Raw genomic sequence first — 19,768 nt, forward strand, 5'->3', positions numbered from 1 at the left:
AGACAGGATGGATGTTAGGGCACCTTAGTTCGATAACTAAAGGACCCCAAATCCAAAGGGACCCCAAATCCAAAGGGGCCCCAAAATATGTTTATAACCACGTTTTGAAACGTGAAACAATTGTAACATGTTAACTCAGCGGGCCCCTCAATAGTTCAAGCGAAAAACTAAAATGATCAAAATCGATAACAACAAAGTCCAATTGCGCGATAACAAAACAGCATGGACGTTTTTAATGACGCATACAATTGCACCAAACGTTTTCCTGGAGAAAGAAGTCAAGGTCACGCCTTGTGTCAGACATTTGGGGCCAAGGGGCTGGAACCCTTTCTCAAAGTCGAAGCAGTTAAGTGTTTTTCTGTAAACGTTGAGAATGATTTGAATTCTATCAGATTCCAGACGTGATAATCTTTAATTTTCCAGCAGCAACATTAAAGAAAAATGGACAAAAATGGCAGACACAAAATTATTATTACCTTTTGCAAAATACATTCTAGAAGCTAGTATTTGCTCACAGGAGCATCCTAAGTGCAAGTATTACTTTGCCAGGCAAAAGAAATTTTATAACAGTTTGTATTTCTTCTCTTAATTTTACAAAATAAAAGCATTTAAAGCCCATGCTCGGGGTCACCATCATTTCATTTAGAAAAGATAACAATACTGGAATCACCTGGCCTGCATAGGACGTTGCAAATCAAAGTTAAATCTCTCTGAACGCCTGAAGCAATAATGAATTTGCACGTGCAGTAATTTTGATTGGTTAAGATGTCTTCTCGTTAGCTGACTGGTTTCAACATTGAAAACAATTTGACTAATCCCATAAACATCAAGATATCAAGTACGTGCCATGCGTGGCCAAGTATTACATAGGCTCCGACGCAGGTTGGAAAGTGGGGGGGGGGGCATAGGAAGATTTAACAATCATAACAAAGGATTTTGAAAAAAGCTCTATTGTTTTCCAAAAAAGTTGGGAGTCATGCCCCCCTCCCTTCGTCGGAGGCCCTGCATTAGCCAACTGACCCAAGATTCCATCAATTAAAAATTAAAAAATTAAAAATTATATTTAACTTTCTCGCTCTTAGTAATCGATATGCAACGAACCATGTGGTCTGTGACAGGGATTGAATTAGAGTTAGTTAATCACAAAATAGCTGTTGCTACTGGTTGGCGGCAATAGCTATATTTGTACGATTTGCTTTGGGATAAAATATAAACGAATAGTTGCAAATAGATAATAATTCTAATGACAATAAACATCACTTCGACAAATAACATTACATTACTAAAAGATACTGCGTGGGTAGCCTTACGCAAATTTTGATACATTTGCTAGGGCCAGTGGGCCTATGATCAGTGCCTATGATCAGTGCCCTTGATCAGTGCCTATGATCAGTGCCTATAATCAGTGTATACAAGTATACCTAGGGCAATTATTTGATACCTATTCATAGCACTGTGGTAAAAATTCATAACACAAGGAGTCTGTGAGTCCACTACGCGCGATGCGGTGTGTTAAAACAGCTTTGTCACTTCCTAGAAATAAAAAAAAGCAAACATAAAGATCACACACAAGAAGTGGGGCTAGCCACGTTATGTCACGCAACATACTAATTTGTTCTTTTCCACTCAAAAAATTATTTAAAAAAATTTTTCATTTGCAGAGTTATGACTGAAATATTGGGAAAACATCTCAGAGTTTCATTAATAAGATAGCATGGTCTACAACATTGTATAAGCATTGTTTGCGTATTATTGCTGTTTCTTACGGTCAAAGCAATGCACTTGTCGTCAAGGGATAACAGAACTAACCAGGGGCCTAATCGAACACTTAAAACAGCTCAAAAGACCATTGCAAATATATTTAGCCTTTGATTTCATTGAAAAGTTGTATAGGGAAATTTTATTAGAGAGTTTCATTTGACTTATTATGTTTAACAGGACACACGGTGATAACAACGATAATTCGCTGAAGTGTTTTATCCTGTATAAATATTCGTATTATTATTATTATTATTATCATATTTATTAGAGGGCTCTTATAGTTAGTTATCTCTAAGGACGGCTGCAGCAAAAACCGGATGGCGCATTAAAATCATATTCAGAAATTTAATGCCGCTTTTAACACTATTGAATAGCTGTAAATGCAATTACTACTTACCTTATCGATAATCAATTTAAATTCCTCATAGGCCGTGTCTAGATGATCATTTGCTAAAATATAATCGTATGAGCCAGGTATCTCCGCTACAACAAACAGAATATAAAAACACTTAAGCTAAAATTTGTAGAAAAGGGATGAAAGTACTGACTTTAAAAAATAGTGAGAATAAAAAGAAGAAAGCATCATTTGACGTTAAATCGGAGAGACGCAGCCAGAGGAGATCGACCTCAAATTAACAAAGATTCATTTATCGACTAAGATGCATGATTTTGCAGAACCGCGGGCAAACTGCACGTACCGTACGCGAATTCCTCTTTCGATGTGTTTAAACGCCGTTGTATCGAATCTTCGGTTTCTGTACCACGTCCACGAAGCCTTTTTTCCTATTTGAAAATTGTAAATTCTGATTTGAGTGACAATTCCTACCATATGTACAAGACAACATTCAAAGCTGAATTCAATTTTTGTTAAATGGCAGAAAAGATAAAAGTTTGAAAAAATACAAAGTTCCTTCAATTAACTTCTCAGAATACAGGGTTGGCTACAAATGTTGCAACTCTTACCAACTCTTCTAGACTTGGTGGTTTGACAAATACCAATACACAATCTAAATCAGTTTTCTTGACGCTGATAACACCCTGGAAAGGACAATATCACTTGACTTCATTACATGTGAATGAAAAAAATAATAAAGAAAGAACTTGTGACATTCAAAAAACAGAAAGTTCCTAGAGAATATCACCTTCTATAAAAAATATCAAACTAACGGGTAAATCATTCAGTGCTTTCGAAAAGATATTAATGTGAACTGAAGTTACTCTTAACTAAAATTGCTAAAATAATCTCTAAAATACTGAAATAGGGATAAAACTGAATTGTATTTATAACTAACTATTAATCTACTTATTATCTATCATTCTTACAAGGTAGGCTGTATACCTTATAACTAGTGATAAAAGTTTTGAAAATGGCACATAAAATCAAACTGAAATAAAAATACTGTAAAAGCTCTATTAAGCCCCACTATCAAGAAAAAATTTGAAATAAGCCCCCCTCTTTATTGAGCCCCTGCTCTTTAGCCCCTGATGTTAAACAAAGAAAACATGCACATCAAGTGGGTCTCTTGGTGGGTGTGATCATGATGGCCCATGTTAAAATTTACTTGCGCCTGGAAGTCAGTCAAAATTTGCTTAGAAGATGTCCCAGCGCTATCAATTAGTGACTCTGATAAAGATGAGGACATCGTAATTGCTTAATTTTAAGAGCCTTTTGAAGCTGCTAGTGAAGTTTTCCGCGAACATCTGTTTGACATTTCATAACAAAACATGCATAAGGGCATTTTTATAAAATTTTTAAATTGAACAATAAGTAAACCCCCCTCTGGTACTGAAAAAATAAGTAAGCCCGTCATGGAGTTCAATAGAGCTTCTACAGTAAAACAAAGTGTAAATAAAATTGCAAATCACAAATATATTCAGTTTTTTACCTGTCTGTCAATATCTAGGATGCAAACTCTCCCCTCTTTAAATACATCTTGAACTGCGCGTTTGCTAAAAATTATTTTCAATAGCTTAACCTGTGTCTATGTAAATTATAGTTCAAAGGCCAAGCCTTGTCATCATTGAATTGAAATGGTTGATAAGAAAGTCAAAGCAAAATTACAAAAGGTTTTTGAAACATAAGAATAGCCAATGTTCCACAGACTTTAATCTTTTTAGCAATCTGTTTTCCCTAGTGAAATTCTTATACCAGACATAATCTGTGCAAATTGAAAATGATGTGAGACTCGAACTTGAAGTGCCAGTGCCAATGAGAAATGAGCCTAAGAGAATAGTTTTTGATAGTTTAAAACTACAATAAGTCACTTCCTCAGATAAAATCGGTTTGCCTCCTGAAATTAATTAGATAGCTTTTTCTTTACTCAAAATCTACAAGAAATTGAAGCACACAGTTATTCACAAATTCTAGTCAATTTAAATTGATCAAAATGAGAATTCTTAGTAAGCTTAGAAAAGATAATATGAGTGGTAGTTAATGGCTCACCAAAAAAACTTATGTTCCTTACCTAGTTCCATAAAAATTATTATTAAAAACTGCATGTTCCAAAAATTCTCCACAATCAATTTCTTTCTGCATTGCCTCTCTAGTTGTAAAATGGTAATCTAAAGCAAAGAAGAAACACCATAAAAGCTATTTCCATTGATTCTACTCCAGCACAAAATGTGTGTGCGGTGCTTGCAGGCAAACCATGCTGGCCAGACTAAGTCTGCATGCTGGCCAGACAACGTTGGAAATTGCTGTTAAAGGTCTAAACATTAAAAAAGCTGAAAGTATCCTTAATTCGAGTATCAAACAATATCAAACAATAAAACAAACAGCTATTTGTTGCTCCAATGAAAATATTTCTCTGAAAATTTATTGATCTTTGCATCATTAAACCTTACATTATGTCTCTTATTTTAAACAATTTTATATCTTATTTATTACATATGAAAAAAATCTTGCAGGCACCCTTTTGCAAAACAGTTTGTGCTCACAGGCACAAAAGATTTTTAGGGAGGTCTGTAGTCCAGAGGAAGTTTACAAGGACACTCACAACTTATATACCTAAGGTGGACACATTATTCTTGGAGCCTAAAGCAGGATCAAAAGTTTGAGCACCCTGCTAGAGCACAAAAAGCTGATAAGATAACGTACCTTTCCCATGTACTTCTCCTGGTCTTGGCAGTCTTGTTGTATCTAGAAATCCAAAGAAAGGAATTAATAAAGACTTCTTTGCTCTGAATAAAGGCCACACTTGAAATACACTATAGTGCAAATACATTCAACCTTTTTAGCAATGGTTTGGTTGGATTCATGCCAAAGAACTAACTAATCATAAATGAAAATGTTTCTGCACTGCCTGTGTGCATTATTTTGTCCAAGTGAAGTATTGAATGCTTGCATCACCACAGGGCTGAAATCTGTAATGTTGATTAGGTGCGAGGGGGGGGGGGGGGGGGTCAGCAGAGTGTGCAGTGGGTCATGGCACCACAACCATTTTTTGCTATGTGTTATGGAAACAGTTGAGGGGAAAACGATTTAAAAAACTAAAGTCAAGATCTTTGGATTTCTTAAGACTTTCTGCTTATAGTAGGTATTAACAAAAAATATTGGGTGCTAAGGATCAAGTTTAGTGATGTAGGAGGACCCACCATGGGTCCTACGTGAAAGAAAATTTTTGAAATTGTACCTTCTAGAAAGGCTAAAAAAGCAAACCCCAGATTAAAATTCACAAAATATTAGTTAACTCAAGAAAAAATGTTTTTCAGAAGAACACAGATAATTGATTATTGGGCAAACTTGTGGAGGCGAAGATTAATGCTTCAACTTTAGTGACAGACTTTGGGGAAATAAGGGATGATGTTGTATTGATTGGTAGAATTTTACTTCCTGAACAGAAATGTGCGTCTCCCTTATACCTGAGTCTTTTAAGTAAGCCAGGTTTACACTTCAAAAATGAATACATTGTAATGATACAGAAAGTGATTTACTAAATAAAAGCAAATGATAGACAAACAATAGAAATATATACATAAATAAGTTAGTAAATAGATCAATTAGAATAACAGTTTGCTTTTTTTTATTTCATACTCTGTTTTCAAAAGTAAAACGGTAGAAAACGATAAAACAAGCTAACAAATTTTATCTTGTAAAATGATTGAAACCACTCTGCCTACAAAAGAACAGCCATCAGCAAAATTCAACTTGCACTTGACAACATGACTTAGTGGCAGAAGTTTGTTGCAATAACACAGAAAAACCTAGTTTGGTTTTAACCCAGCTACCTGGGATTTTGTGAGCCTCAAAAAACTGGGATACTCACTTTCGAGGATGGTTTCTTATAAAAAATGAGTGTGTTTTATTAAACTCCATTCATTTTTCTGTAATGTGCTGCCCTTTGATTTACTCCAAATCATTATTCATATTCTTTCGTTTTCTGCTTATAATTATGTTTCTGAGCACAAATCACATATTTTTATTCTTTTCTCGAAACTCTTGGCCGTTCCCTTCTCATCAAAACATTATGTGATGTAAGAATTTGTCAGCGTCTTTGAAAAAAAGTGATGAACTCGATTTTACTCTGCTTTTGTTCAGAGTAAAATTTCCAATAATAGAGGATTAACACCTGATAAGCGCATTAAATTCTGGTCCAATATTGAAAAAAGTGATGGTAAAAAGTGATCATGTAACCTGGCCTTAAGGGTAGATATATCGCTGTGCAAGTGTGAGGGTCACAAGACCGGAACTACACAATAGGCATAATATAACAGAACAATAGTAAACAGCGTGATTAGTGAGAAGTATATAGCAGTGATCATAATAGATAATAATGAGTTCTTAACAGAAGCCCCCAAATAGTTTTCAAACGGTAGTATATTTCCTTTATAACAGTGTAATAAATGAGAAGGAATGCAATAGGCAGCATTGTATCATTCCAATGTCTGTACTTAGAATTTGTAAACATGGTCTACTGAAAAAAGTCAAGATAAAGAAGATGCACAAATCTGTTCAAGAATTAAAATTCTCTCGATCAAAACAGCTTCCTGTAATTCACATTGATGTGCACTCTAAACCAAAGGCCACATATTTTTGTTCTTTCCCTAATGTCTGTCACTAGAGTTTTAGCATGACTCCTCCCCTTCCCAATTTTTACCTAAAAATTGATAATCAATGTTTTGCTGAGAAACATTGAATTGTCTTTTCTGAGCCATATAATATTTTGTTAAATTGTTTGTCTGCAAGATGCATTTTTAGCAATTCTTGAAGGCTTAATTGCAAAAATTTTCTTCTACATCAGACCCAACAATGTTGGTTCCTCCTGATACTAAACTCTATTCTCAGCCCCCTTCCCAAGGCTAAATATTGTGCCACTGTTTCTGTTTATTTCAAAATCTCTCTTGGATGAAGCATAGCTTTAGGTCTTGTAAAAATATCCACATTTTTCCTTTGATTTGGAGAAAAATCTTTGATCCTCATATAGAGGGATGCTTGTCTTACTGTTTGATCATGCTACTTTTCATGACAATATGACAATTGTAAAATATGCAACTGCTTTGTGAAGCTTTATGGGAATCTCATTTGGAATACTTTGATACTCTCCCAACCAATAGAATTGTCTTTGAATATGGTGACTTCGACTTCCTGCCACTTTAGAAATCTTCGAAACATATTTTCAAACTTCAAGGTTGTTTAATACTTTTTTAAACTTCCCACGAGGATCTTTATTTGGCATGTGGATGTTTCGCACACCTCATATTAGAAAGACTGGTTTAGCATTAAGCTAGATACTACTCACTGCCTATCCTAACATTATTCTGGTACCATACAAAAGGCTTTGACTTGATGGTGTAGAGTCTATAGAGTATTGATGGAATTAATGATTTGAAAGCATTTGAAAAATTAATAACAAAAAAGAACACTTAAATTTCAAGATGGTAAATTGATATATCTTACGAGATACACTGAATCCAAACTTCTCAGGAAACTCTTTCATCAACCTTTTTATTATTGTTGACTTTCCACATCCACTTGGACCAGAAACAACAATTGATCTTGATTGAGGCATTTCTGCAAAAAAATGAACAAATCACTTTGATATAAGCAGCAACAGAACAAAAAGAAAGTGGGAAAGCTAGCATTTATCTTATGTTTCTATGAAGAAAAAGAAAATGATGCTACATGCTAAGTTCAATTTGAGCAATTTATGGCAAAAGTTTTCTATATAAAAAAAATATCAAAATTAATCATTCTCTTAGGTGAAAATAAGTAGAAAAAGGGAAGAAATGTGAGGCCATCAAAGGGAGAAGCTAATGGAAAAGGGCAGAATACTGTGAGACTTAGAAAAACAATATAAAAATAAAAGTTCCACTAATTTCTTGCAGGTGTGGTTTATGTACCGTTACCATAACATAAGCACATCCGTAAGTTTACAATGTTATTTAGAAAATTAGTCATATGCAATTAAAATTTAGATAAAACCTCTATGCTTGAAATCTGCAATGAGAAATAGAATATTTATCTGCCTCACTTAATCACTCAGATGCATTGCTTGATGGTGTCCATCTTAATTAGACAAAGCTGTGAATGCTTTGATGCTTAAACAGAATTGTTATTCATTTCATTTTGGGTGTGATTGTAAGACAACTTTCTTGGTTTCTATATTTAGGCGTTTGTACTTTTGAAATGTGGAAAAGTTCTAACTGCCTGTACATGCTAATGATGGTAACCATGAAACAGAAATTGTTTATATGTCAGAATTCAGAGATATAAGTTTGCCAATTTATCTAAGGGCAGAAGGCTATAATTGTGTGCTTAGAGATTGAAGATTGTTCGAACAAGGTTCTTTAAAACAATTCTTAGTTGGTCAATGCATGATCTTTGCTCAGTTGATAAGCTGGTCAATGTCACTTGATGTTTTCCATATCTCAGTCTTGCATATTATACTACATGCTTTGTACTCTTCTTTCAAGGGACATTGACTCCTTTTACAAGGGACATTGACATTGACTCCTACAATTTCAGGAGTTTTTATTTTCTTTCATTGTGGATGCTTTGTTGTTTTTCAAATGTGCTTGCTAATTGGCATACAGCTATAACCTGCTTTATGATTACACTCAATGCTTTTATCTTAGAACCTGGTGCTTTTATCTTATACAAACACAAACAAATTATGGAAGAGGCAAGTTATCTTATATAAACAAATTAAATACAAGGATTTTGGCTGATTGGAATCCACTGGAAACCAAACTGTGTTGAGAAGTGCTTTTGGCTACCTGATGCCTAATAATGCTTGAAAATTTAATAATGACTTCAATTTTTTAACCTTGACAGGATATTTCTCTCTCTAGAACCTTTCTAGAACAATTCCTATTTTTTCAAAATAATAAAAGTGAAAAAATAAAGCAATAATTAATGTAAGAAAGCATTAATTCAAGAAAATTGCTGTTTGTAATTATTGAGCTATTGTTGTTTCTTTATACAATGAACAAAAAGATAACATTCAGTGATTATGAAATTCTGCAATTTAAAGAATAGGTTTCACTTTCATTTCAGTCCATCAGAGCAAGCTAATCTGCATATCGCAGCAAATAAATCGACGTGATGTGCAAGTCCATCTTACAGGTTTGGTTACAAAAATTCATTATGTGTTAATCGAGAGACATATTCTAAAGATTAACGTGCAAACTAAAAAATTTTGATAAAATCTCAAAATATAATAAACAAAAGCTTAACAAATAATTAACTATTTATCCACCGCCACAAATATTTAACTTTAGGATACAAAGTGAAAGTGGTACTGAAGGTTCTACTTCTATTTCTACATCGATACTGAGCAGGACCGAGTATCGGTATAATGCTCAAAGTGCAAGAAATAATAGATTAATGGATAGAAAGTGCTAGAAGATGTCATTGATCAATGATTAGGTTCAGCGTTATCACCAGAACAAAATGCTCGGAGTTTCCGAATTGCAAGAAAAAAATAATAAACGGCCTGAAGAACTTTCTTAATTTGTTTTTTAAATCGAGGGATGTGATACTAGTACAAGAAAAACAAATCTTTGTTTTACAAGTAATAGCGGGACCGGTATGGTCCAATAACCGCGATTCCTTTCTGGAGAAACTTACTTCAATGCAATTCCATACAAAGATTTTATTTTAAAACCTAAAAACCTTACCTTTGGGTTGAATTCTATAATATCTAAGAAGACGTAAGCTGTTGCATGTTTTCATATAAGAAAATGGTGCCGGGCTCGGGGAACTCGATTGTGACTTTCTGAATAGAAAACGATTGAAGAATGTGGTTACGTGTCTTCCCAAAACAATAGACGTTTCCATGACCGACACACCTGCTATACTGCTGAGGCAAATTGCTGCCATGCGCATACCAGACACTAGGCAACTTCCTAATTCAATTCAACAACATTGTAATCACCACAAGAGCCGCGCGAGGGATTTTGGAAACCCTGGGCAAAAGCGAGAGACGAGGCCCCCTGCGCGCGAAGCGAGTAGAATTTTTTTGCGACCACGCACTTTGGTCTAGCTTCAATTCATTAAACCCTTTAAAATGGTTTACATTTTAGTTATAATTTTGTTACTTTTAATTAATTCCAAGAGAGACTAGTGCTCAAAATCAATGTGTTTGTTTTTTTAACGATAATGCATCATTCCAGGTAAGGCTTTGTCAAACTTGAATTTAGTGCTCCAAAACAGGGCCTCTGTGGAAATATTTTTGCTTACCAAAAAAGTGGGGGGTGGGAAGCATGGGTTCTGCTCGTAAAGGGGTACTATAAATGATTTGAAAATAAACGGGAAGCATTTTGAACATAAAAAAGTGGGGGAAAGAGGGGCTAAGAAGTGACTCAATTTTAGTTGCAACCTAGCTAATTTTTTGTCCTGATTTGTAAAGCCGCATTTTGACCTATTTGTATATATAGAACCCCAGACTGATGGTTCGTGAGAAAGATCTAAGAACACGGTGGGCCCAAGAATTTTTCGAAAGTTTAATATAGTATCAAAGGGTTTCTCTTGCACGAGTTTCTTACCAGTGTGCATTTGCACAACCTCAACGTATGCAAGCTTCAAGAATTGATATTTCAAGGATGGTTCAAGGTCAAGGATGGTTCCATTTTATAAGCAGTGCCATGGCACCCTATCTTCACAAAAGATAACAAGGATGCTCTTCACAACCTAATACACCTATCAAGTTATGTGAAATTATCAAATGTCTTTGCCAAAAACTATATACAATATACAACCTCTTACATTACCACTTATTTTATGAATGGAATTGAAAGAGCAGATCATTCTAGACTTAATATAAACAAACATAGTTTATACAAGGCTTCAAGTACTAAAAACAACACCTTGTTATAAGAAAACATCAGAAACATGAACGTTATTGGAGACCTTTTTGATTATATTGCAAAAATTACCAAGATTTTATAGAAAAGGGCAAACAGAAAGAAAATATTTAAAATCTTTGGACCAGCTAGAGAGGATGGAATGGTCCAACCTGCCGACAGATAAAGCGAAGAAATGGATGATAACCATGATATGTTCGACAAAAACATTGAAACAGATTTTGAAATGTTCATCCAGAAAGCACAAAACGCTGAAGCACAAGAAACTACTGTACTTTACCTCCCTTACGGTTTTCGCTAGAAGCAATTTCAGCATTAATGTCAATGTACCTTGCCCCAAGACGTGATAAAAATTCAGTTATTGGACTTTTTTTTCATTCACAACTCCAAGCCGTCCCAATAACTCTCCATGTCAGGACTTTGTCCCAACAACAGGATGTGAGAGATTTTGTCCCTATCTGAAGAAAACCCATCCAAGTATATTGCATTGGCAAAATTGCTTTAAGGTTAAGGTAAACGTTTTTGACACGATATTTGGTTTTCTCTTCCTAAAAGCAAAACTATTTAACGATTAAACTTCAATTAACGAATCAGATTAAACTTCTATTAACGAATCAGATTAAACTTTACATCATTCGATGCACAAGAATGTGGTGATTCCAATCATATCAAAATAATTGGCAAAGATTTAAAATGATACTTTCCAGGCAAATTCATTGTTCAAATGAGTGTACCACCTTCCAAACCTATTTTGTACCCTTGCGTTTGAGGTAAAAAATCTGACTTACATCAGCAGAAAGCGCAGATCCTTAGCTACGAAAGAATGTCTCAGATTCTTCAAATTCCTCCTTCACTTGAAACTGAACCCTGTCAAAAATCGGCAAACAATTTTTTTCTCTCGAATAGCTGTATTTGGCTATAAAAGACGGACCAGAGCAAATACAACATTTTTGAGACATGCTTTGCTTACCCGACATCTGACCTGGCCGTGTGCAAAGTTTTGAGCCATTCGATTGGTTCCTTGGGTACAAAATAGCTTTTTCGTTCCTGTATGTAGAGGAATTGTAAGTTCGGAGAAAACGGGACTTTACTGGTCGCACTTGCAAGGTATACTCGTAAACCACAGTGTAATCCGGGTCAAGTAACTTGAAGCCTTAAGATCAATAAGCAATAAACACTGCCGAAAATTGGATACATGGATGTGCCATGCGATATTGTAAATGAGATGTGCGACCACAACCGCATGTAAATGAGATGTACGATAATCGGCTAAACAGGTCAAGAGATTTTCTGGCCTCAACTAAAAGTTCTGATAAAGTAGTTATGGAAACCTTCTTTTACATGTGATTTTTCCATTTTTCAAAATTTCTGTTTGATTCAAATTTCGTTTCATTGTGTGCCTTGAAAGTTCGGCTACTTGAATGTGAAAAATCGAAAAATGGATGATTTCATCCAGAAAACGTTTACCGTAAACTTAAAGAGTAAATTTTCCAGCGAACTGGACTCACTCATATTTGAAAATTTTCCCACCCTTCTGGGCATATAGTAACGCCTTAGGTTGTACAAAAATTGCGACTTTTTTATGATTAAAGACGCATACTTATTATAAAAATTGAGCAAAAAATTCTAATTTTTCATATGCATAGAAAAAATGTATCTGTTCGACTCGTCAAATGATTTCTTTAGTAGCTACAAAGGCAAAGCTATAAGCTTCCAAATAATTTTTCAATGGCTCGTGAAATTTCTTTCATGTCAGTTTCTAAAAATAAAACGGTCGTACTTTCACTCTTGTTGATATGGAGGCCCCGGATATGCCTGGGCCGGGAGCCCTAAAATGTTAGTGCGGCTCTGCAGTGCTCTATAAACTGCATCAAGTTTCAACTGGGGTATGACTTTTTGCAATTCTCGAAGGTACATTTGTCACGTGCCCTTTCATTTAGTAGTTTTCAAACTGGCGTCGCGTGACCTTCCAGACTAGGGGGGGGGGGGGTGGACGGTCATCAAAAGACAAATTTACCAACGAAGAAATGGATGGAGAAGAATTTAGGTGCTATTTCACTTACTGATAGATGATTTTACCGACAAACTAAGGATTGTGTAGACAAACTGAAGATCTACCGACGGTCCGACGTATTCATAAAGTATTGAGGGTGTTACACCCCTCTACAGCCCCAGCTAGCTACGCCCCTGCCTACATCCATAGAAGAAATTGAGATGCTCCCTTCATCAGCTTGCATGTTAGGGCATGGTTTCTCGGTGTTGCTGGATCCCTGCAGTTCCTGTTAAATTTGCAGTTTAACTCACTTGCTCCACATTACTGTACTTCTCGGTTTTGCAAGAAGAGCACAATGGTCCACCGTAAACATTTCCTTTCTCTTGAAGCCATCCCCTTAACACCTGGCCACTTTCTTAATGTCATCAAAAATATCTTAAATAACTTCAACGATTTCAATGTCTTCTCATAATAAGGTTGTTCTTTAGCGCTTAGAACTTCTATGTACTATTTGTTTTATATGATATTAGAAAATCTCTGCCCTTGTAGTTCCTTTCATAAACTGATGAAAAAAAAGGGAGGTTGAATTTTATAGTAGGTTGGAAGAGGGATTTAGCAATTCATTTTGTTTAATGTATTGTTTGGTATTTGTTTCAGGCTGCGAAGAGTATCCCTCTCTTTCCTTTGTGAGGTCATGGGACTATATCAGTTTATATGAGATGAAAAATCCACCTCTGTTGGTTGAAGATTTACACGTTAAGATTGTGTATTTTCATAGTGCTAGGAAATGAAAGACATGGCTCTTGATTACGGTCCCGTTTAAATCTGCTCCGCAGGGGTTTAAGGAAAATTTAGAGTTGCACATTGTTGGGGGGGGGGGGGGGGGGTCTGAAATGTGAAAAATCTGAGAAATCCCGCGATAATTCTTTTTTGGGGTCAAAGGAGGAGATTTTCTTCTGAATAAAATCGATAGAAAAATGACAATTATCACCATGTAATAATGTATTGTTGTGTTACTAAAATGAGCAGGCTAATTATCATTGTGTACATCAGTCAGGCCTATGTAATTTTTTTAGGATGTCACTACTTTCCTATGTTAAAACTTTTGTACAGTGCAACCTCTTCATTTAAGAGAAACTTTACAGAAATTTCACACCTGCAAGATCAAAGGACAAGTGAAATAAGGGATAGGAATGACTGCATATGAAAATTAATTAAGCTCCGGGGGGGGGGGTCAGAAAAAAATCAAAAAATTAATAAGCGTCCCCCCCCCTTCTATTAAGGACCTTAGAGTATCAACCTACTCATGAAGAATTGGGGTGTCACTCCGCCCTCCCCCTGCACCCCCGCTAGCTACAATGGGAGTCTTTTTTAACAATGATGTACTGTTCGATAATGAGGTACCCCCACAGTGGACATCCCGTTTCATGTTCCTATGTGGCTGTTGCTGCTATACTAAAGATGGCTGCCAACTTATTTGCAAGGCATGCTAGAAGGAGCCAGATTCTGTCCCATGAAGTAAGAAACCTCCTTATTTGTGCCAGATGCACAGCTCTTATACCCGAAAGAGGAATAAAGAGAGTACCAAATAAACCTCGGAGGAAAGATGGACATGAGACCACTTCATACAACCTGTACTGGGAAGATAGACTCAAGAATGTTCCAAGGCCTCCCTTATGGATACAGCCAGACAAAGCTCATAGAAAATCACCTGCTAATAAAACTTCTCGTGCATTCTCTACTGCAGAAAAAAGGTTAACTTTTTAATTTTAAAATTATCTAGAACTAATCTTATTCGCACTTTATCTTCGTCGGAAATTTCATGATTATTTTTCTGTTTTTTTTGCTGCACTTTTCCGAGGCTCAGGCCTCACGAGCATCAAAATACAATACCCTACCCCTTTCACTTTTCGCAGCAGATTCTCCAAATTCAAATTAAAAAGATTTAGCAAATACACTCATTTTTATAAGAAATGATGATCGGCGTGGAGGTTGAGTTACTAAAGTTTCTTAACGCTTCGGAAAGTTTCAATAGTCATCGTTTCCTAAAAGTACCTCAATAATTATAACATCATTACTTTTAACATTCTTAGTCCTATACTTTAATTTTGTATGCTAGAACAAATTTAATTTCATTTTAGAAACTATTACAGGATGAACAAGACTTTTAAACTTTATTTGGAATTTTTCTAAAAAAAGAACAAAAAGATATTTCATCTAAATAGAACATAACGCTAAGAAAATAATAGCTATCTTGATTAAGCTTAAGTAGAAACATTTCACTCCCACCAAGGTCTTGCATGGTAATGTAAGTGTCTGATTTCATCATCACCTTCATAATTGAATACCTAGAACCCTTTCAATTCCTTCTTGAACCACAATGTAGAGCACAAATAGAACTCATTTTCTTAGAAAGCTCCCAATTTTCTACCAAAAGGCTTTGAATGAAGTCATGGTCAGCTTCATAATTGACCATTTTTGTTTTATTGTAAAGCCACTGCCTGAGGTTCTTATGATTTCTTTGTTGTTAAGTTATTGTCACTTGCTGGTGCGTGTAAATCACAGGTTGGTACATCTGCTGGCCCAGTCCTTGGCAAAGGAGGTGGAACAGTGTAATTTGTTCAAAACACTTTGGATTCATGGATGGATCCAGCGCCAAATTGAAGGAGGGGCAGTTGGTAGTGAAGGTGCTAAAAAATTTTCAGGAATTGGTGACTGGAGTACGTCACTGCTAGTCACTGCTGTCAAGCTATGTCACTGCTAGTGTACGTCCAAAATATTGTTTCCTTTGCACCAAGCAATTCCTCAGAGTTGCCTAACCCCAAATCCATGACCAGGCATCTTGCCCTGCCATTATAAGGGATTTTAGTAATCAATGCCACCCATACCAAACTGGCTGCCATATGTCAGTTGCACATTGAGGGCCATACTACACTCTGATAATTTTAACATTTCTTATCTCCAACAGGCCTTGCTCTAAGCAAAATGAAGGTGCTCCACAAAACGAGCCCCTAGAAAACTCAAAGTGCTCTATTTCAAGCCTCTAAAAACAATTGCCTTTAAAGCATGTTTAGGGGGAGTGCAAAATGTTGCAAAAATATTAGCAAAAGTAGAAATTGGCTCTTTTTTGGTGCTATAATGGGGATTGAGCTGTCATAGAACTACACCACTGTGCCCTGGGTATAATATTGTGTGGTATTTATTTTTAAGCAGTATTGAGTGAACAGGTCTTAACCAATATCTACACACATATGTTTCAAAAAAGGCCAGCCAAAATTTTCATAAATAAGCCTAAATTATCTCTACCTATGGCAGAACAAAGCAACCTTCATATTTCCTGGCTCCTAGATAGCATTGATAGTTGCTTTGTTTTGCTATACCAAAGACATTTTATAACATACTGGGAGCAGCTTGTTGTCAATAAGTGCACAGTTTTGGGTTGCTGTTCAGATTTAGTTTTTACCAAGAAGTCGTTTCTCTAGCCTATGATCTTGGTTATTTCATTGTGTTTTATTTTTCCCAAAAAATGAGTTACTGAAAGCCTGATAACTCAAACATTTTTTATTAACCTTGCCATTTTTGTTGTTTCCTTTGGTGCTGAGCTATTATTATCATGACAGTATTTTCCTAAAATTGCATACTTCATCACAGGGAAGAATTAAGCAGCCTATTAGAAGATTGAAGAAAGTTAAACACAGGTTCAAATTTGATCTGACAATCTGAAACATGCACTTTTGTCAATTTCTGCATCTACACTGTCCATTTTCATTGAGACTTGCTGCTGCATGCATCTTAGCATCATCAACATTATCATTTCATTGTTAACATATCAAATCAATTTTGTCTGACAGAATTGCTGCTACTGCTGTAATCACTATGTTGGCTGCTGTAATCTCATTCAAGATTGTTTTTGGGAATAAAGGTTTGTTTTTAAGTTGCTCCTTCATCTGCTACCTTTTTTTCAAATTTTTAAACAGTACTTAGTAATTCATATAAATTTGATAATGAAACAAAAGATAAAATCATCTAAGCCTTTTAATTTAGGTTCAGGCAACTTTCATGAAGAATTGAGTCATGAAACCTGAAAGCATTGGTGAAAGTATCAAATACTTTCTTTATCTGTTTGCATTTAACTAGTAGCTCATTAGAGGACTTTTTTAAATGTTGCTTTCCTTTAGTTCAATAATCAAATTACTAAATTCTTACAATAAATAAAATAATTCTTTTTGTATATATTTTCCCAGCATTGAGTGTATTTCAAATCCAGTAATTTTCTGTTGCTAAATTTATTTCTTAAATCTCTCCTCTCTCATCTATTAGTCAACCTATTAGAAGAGTTTGTTTTTTTAAATTGTTTGTTGTTCTCGCCAGTTCTTAAACGTTTTACTGATGTAAAATTCACTGCATAACTTTATGATAGAATTTTGAATCCAAAGAAATTGAATCTCAAAAGCAGTTTCTTCCAAAATGGTTGAATTCTTGCAATTTAGTTATGAATCTCGGGGAGATTTCTAATCTTTAGCAATATTTCATTTTTCTTTCCTTGCTATGTAGCTTTTAAATTTTTCTGTAAATTTGAACAAGGTATCTGACTCATGGATTTTTGATATTTAAACTTGCTATCGATCTTTTTACAGAAAAAAAAGTGACAGCTGAATCTGATTCAAGTAAATTGCCTGCATAGCAGATGTGGATTTGAGAACATTTGCATCCACTGAGTCATCTGTATTTCCTCATTTATGATGCTTCAATTGCCTCACATCAGATGTAACCTTTGTGTATTATTCTCATGATGTTAAGTTTCTATAAATAGTATTTGTAATTAAAATAATGATGAAGTAGAATGTTTGATGTTGTCTGTATTTCTATTTCTATATTATTCTGTTTGACAAAGTCTTGTATCACTACACCCAGTATTTTTAAATCCATACCCAGAGACACATGGCCATGCCCACACACATGCAATTGATTTTACACAGGAAAAAACCAAACAAGTGAACGTCATTTTCACGTGATAAATAGCATGTGCTTGTGAAATTGGTTTTGGGTGTATTTCCATTTTTTCAGGAGACTCGGTTTCAGTTTTCATTGCCAGGTTTGACAGGTTTCCTTGGCATTTTCCTAAAAAATGTTGATTAAGCCAAAATATTGCATAAAAGAAATGGAACTAAACTGAACGATGGAGTGCATGCGTAGACTATGGGTTAATGCTGGATGTCAAGCAAAGAAGACAACAAAGAAGGCTTCACAACTTTGCGGCAAAAGCTACATTAACCTTTTGGTTTGTTTCGTTTTCTACTACAGTGGAATCCCGATATAACGAACCACGGGTATAACAAACTTCCCAGTATAACGAACTAAATATATGGTCCCTTGGATTCTGCCTAACAAACTCGTTATAACGAGCCCCGGTTATAACGAACGCTCGATATAACGAACTTTCATCTGCTTTTTATGCTTAATTATTTTCAGTGTTCATTTATCACTTACTCTTGGGGGCGGGAAATCATTATTGTCACCAGCAAAACATGCTGATGATACATTTCAAGCACTGGCTCGCTGATAGATTATTAGATTAATGTTTGATCACCATGCTATGCATACTGTCCTTAAAATTTTGAATTTTTTTCTAAAGAAATGTTCAGAATCATTGTTATTTTGATAATATTATAGAACCGGATTCATTTTTCATCATATTGATGGATTCAAGCAGGGGCGTAACTTGGCCAATAGGTTTAGGGGGGGGGGGGGTGAAAAGGGTTTCTGCCCTGCGGAAATGAGTGGTGCCCTGCAGACCTCGTAGCAAAGGTTTGCCTATAGGTTACTAGTGAAAGCTTACCAGTGTAAATTTGTCTTTACCAAAAACAAACTTCCAAGCAATAAAAACAAACTTGAAACTTCATTGCCCATGAAATATCTATTTTTTTACGTAAGCGTAAATTAAATGAGTTTAGTGAGGTAGGAGGACCCACCATGGTTGGGTCCTACGTGAAGAAAATCTTTGAAATTATACCTTGTAAAAGGGCTAAAAAGCATCTCCCAGACTAAAATTTAGCAAAATACTGTACTGCTAGAAAACTGATTATTGTTTATTGGAAAAATAGGGAGGGGGGGTGGTAAGCTAAAACTCTAGTGATAGACGTTGTGGAGGGAAAGAAACGGTAACCTTTCGTTTCAGATTGCACGCAGTTGTGAATGACAGAGCAATGTTGTTTTGATTGGGAGAATTTTATTTCCTGAACAGAAACGTGCAGTTTCTTATCTCGAGAAGGCCATGTTTACACTTGCAATGATACACTTGCAACACTTACACTTGCAATTAAAACATTGCAATGATACAGAAAGTGATTTACTGGATTAATGCAAATAAAAGAAAAATAATAGAAATATACAAGTCATGAATAAGTTAGCAATTAGATCAAACAAAATCAGCATCTTAACAGTTTATTCTCTTTTTATTTCATACACTGTTAAAAAGTTATAGAAAAAATGATAAAAAATTCTTATCTTGACCAAAGTGGGGGCCTTCAGCCCTCTATTCCCCCCAGTGGCGCCGTACCTGTCATGAAAATAAGTTACAACTTAAATTAATTTGTGTGGACTCAACCTTGCCCTCATAAACTTATGCATCAATCATTCCATCCATTGGCTATGACTTTCGGTAAAGAATGCTTTTGCTCTGCTAATAACGGAGCTCTTCCTGACATACCT

General features: G+C 35.4%; 2 protein-coding genes across 2 annotated transcripts; one reads left to right on the forward strand and one right to left on the reverse strand.

Annotated features, from left to right (window-relative positions):
* Positions 1 to 452: 452 nt before the first annotated feature.
* Positions 453 to 10,093, reverse strand: LOC135681336 (guanylate kinase). Its single transcript, XM_065195760.2, has 9 exons — positions 9,880 to 10,093; positions 7,658 to 7,771; positions 4,859 to 4,900; positions 4,227 to 4,323; positions 3,648 to 3,711; positions 2,725 to 2,799; positions 2,460 to 2,544; positions 2,159 to 2,244; positions 453 to 1,533 (listed from the first exon to the last, which is right to left on the reverse strand). The coding sequence occupies exons 1-9, from the start codon at positions 10,085 to 10,087 to the stop codon at positions 1,513 to 1,515; spliced, it is 792 nt and encodes a 263-aa protein (XP_065051832.1). The 5' UTR covers positions 10,088 to 10,093; the 3' UTR covers positions 453 to 1,512.
* A 4,393-nt stretch (positions 10,094 to 14,486) lies between these two features.
* Positions 14,487 to 17,915, forward strand: LOC135681340 (uncharacterized). Its single transcript, XM_089111966.1, has 3 exons — positions 14,487 to 14,811; positions 16,909 to 16,979; positions 17,695 to 17,915. Exons 1-3 carry the CDS (start codon positions 14,519 to 14,521, stop codon positions 17,739 to 17,741), a joined length of 411 nt encoding a protein of 136 aa, XP_088968092.1. The 5' UTR covers positions 14,487 to 14,518; the 3' UTR covers positions 17,742 to 17,915.
* The last annotated feature ends 1,853 nt before the right edge of the window (positions 17,916 to 19,768 follow it).

Source organism: Rhopilema esculentum, chromosome 12 (assembly GCF_057945365.1).
Source record: "Rhopilema esculentum isolate cy_ngs chromosome 12, ASM5794536v1, whole genome shotgun sequence".
In the NCBI taxonomy this organism is placed as follows: Eukaryota; Metazoa; Cnidaria; class Scyphozoa; order Rhizostomeae; family Rhizostomatidae; genus Rhopilema; species Rhopilema esculentum.

Excerpts from the sequence above, each read along its gene's own strand:
- LOC135681336 (XM_065195760.2), bottom strand. The coding sequence starts at position 10,087 with ATGCGCATGGCAGCAATTTGCCTCAGCAGTATAGCAGGTGTGTCGGTC. Across the intron at positions 4,324-4,858 it reads AGGAGAAGTACATGGGAAAG|ATTACCATTTTACAACTAGA; the intron begins GTACGTTATCTT and ends TCTTTGCTTTAG. Across the intron at positions 1,534-2,158 it reads TTAAATTGATTATCGATAAG|GAAGTGACAAAGCTGTTTTA; the intron begins GTAAGTAGTAAT and ends TTTTATTTCTAG.
- LOC135681340 (XM_089111966.1), top strand. The coding sequence starts at position 14,519 with ATGGCTGCCAACTTATTTGCAAGGCATGCTAGAAGGAGCCAGATTCTG. Across the intron at positions 14,812-16,908 it reads TTCTCTACTGCAGAAAAAAG|AATTGCTGCTACTGCTGTAA; the intron begins GTTAACTTTTTA and ends TTTGTCTGACAG. Across the intron at positions 16,980-17,694 it reads GATTGTTTTTGGGAATAAAG|AAAAAAAAGTGACAGCTGAA; the intron begins GTTTGTTTTTAA and ends ATCTTTTTACAG.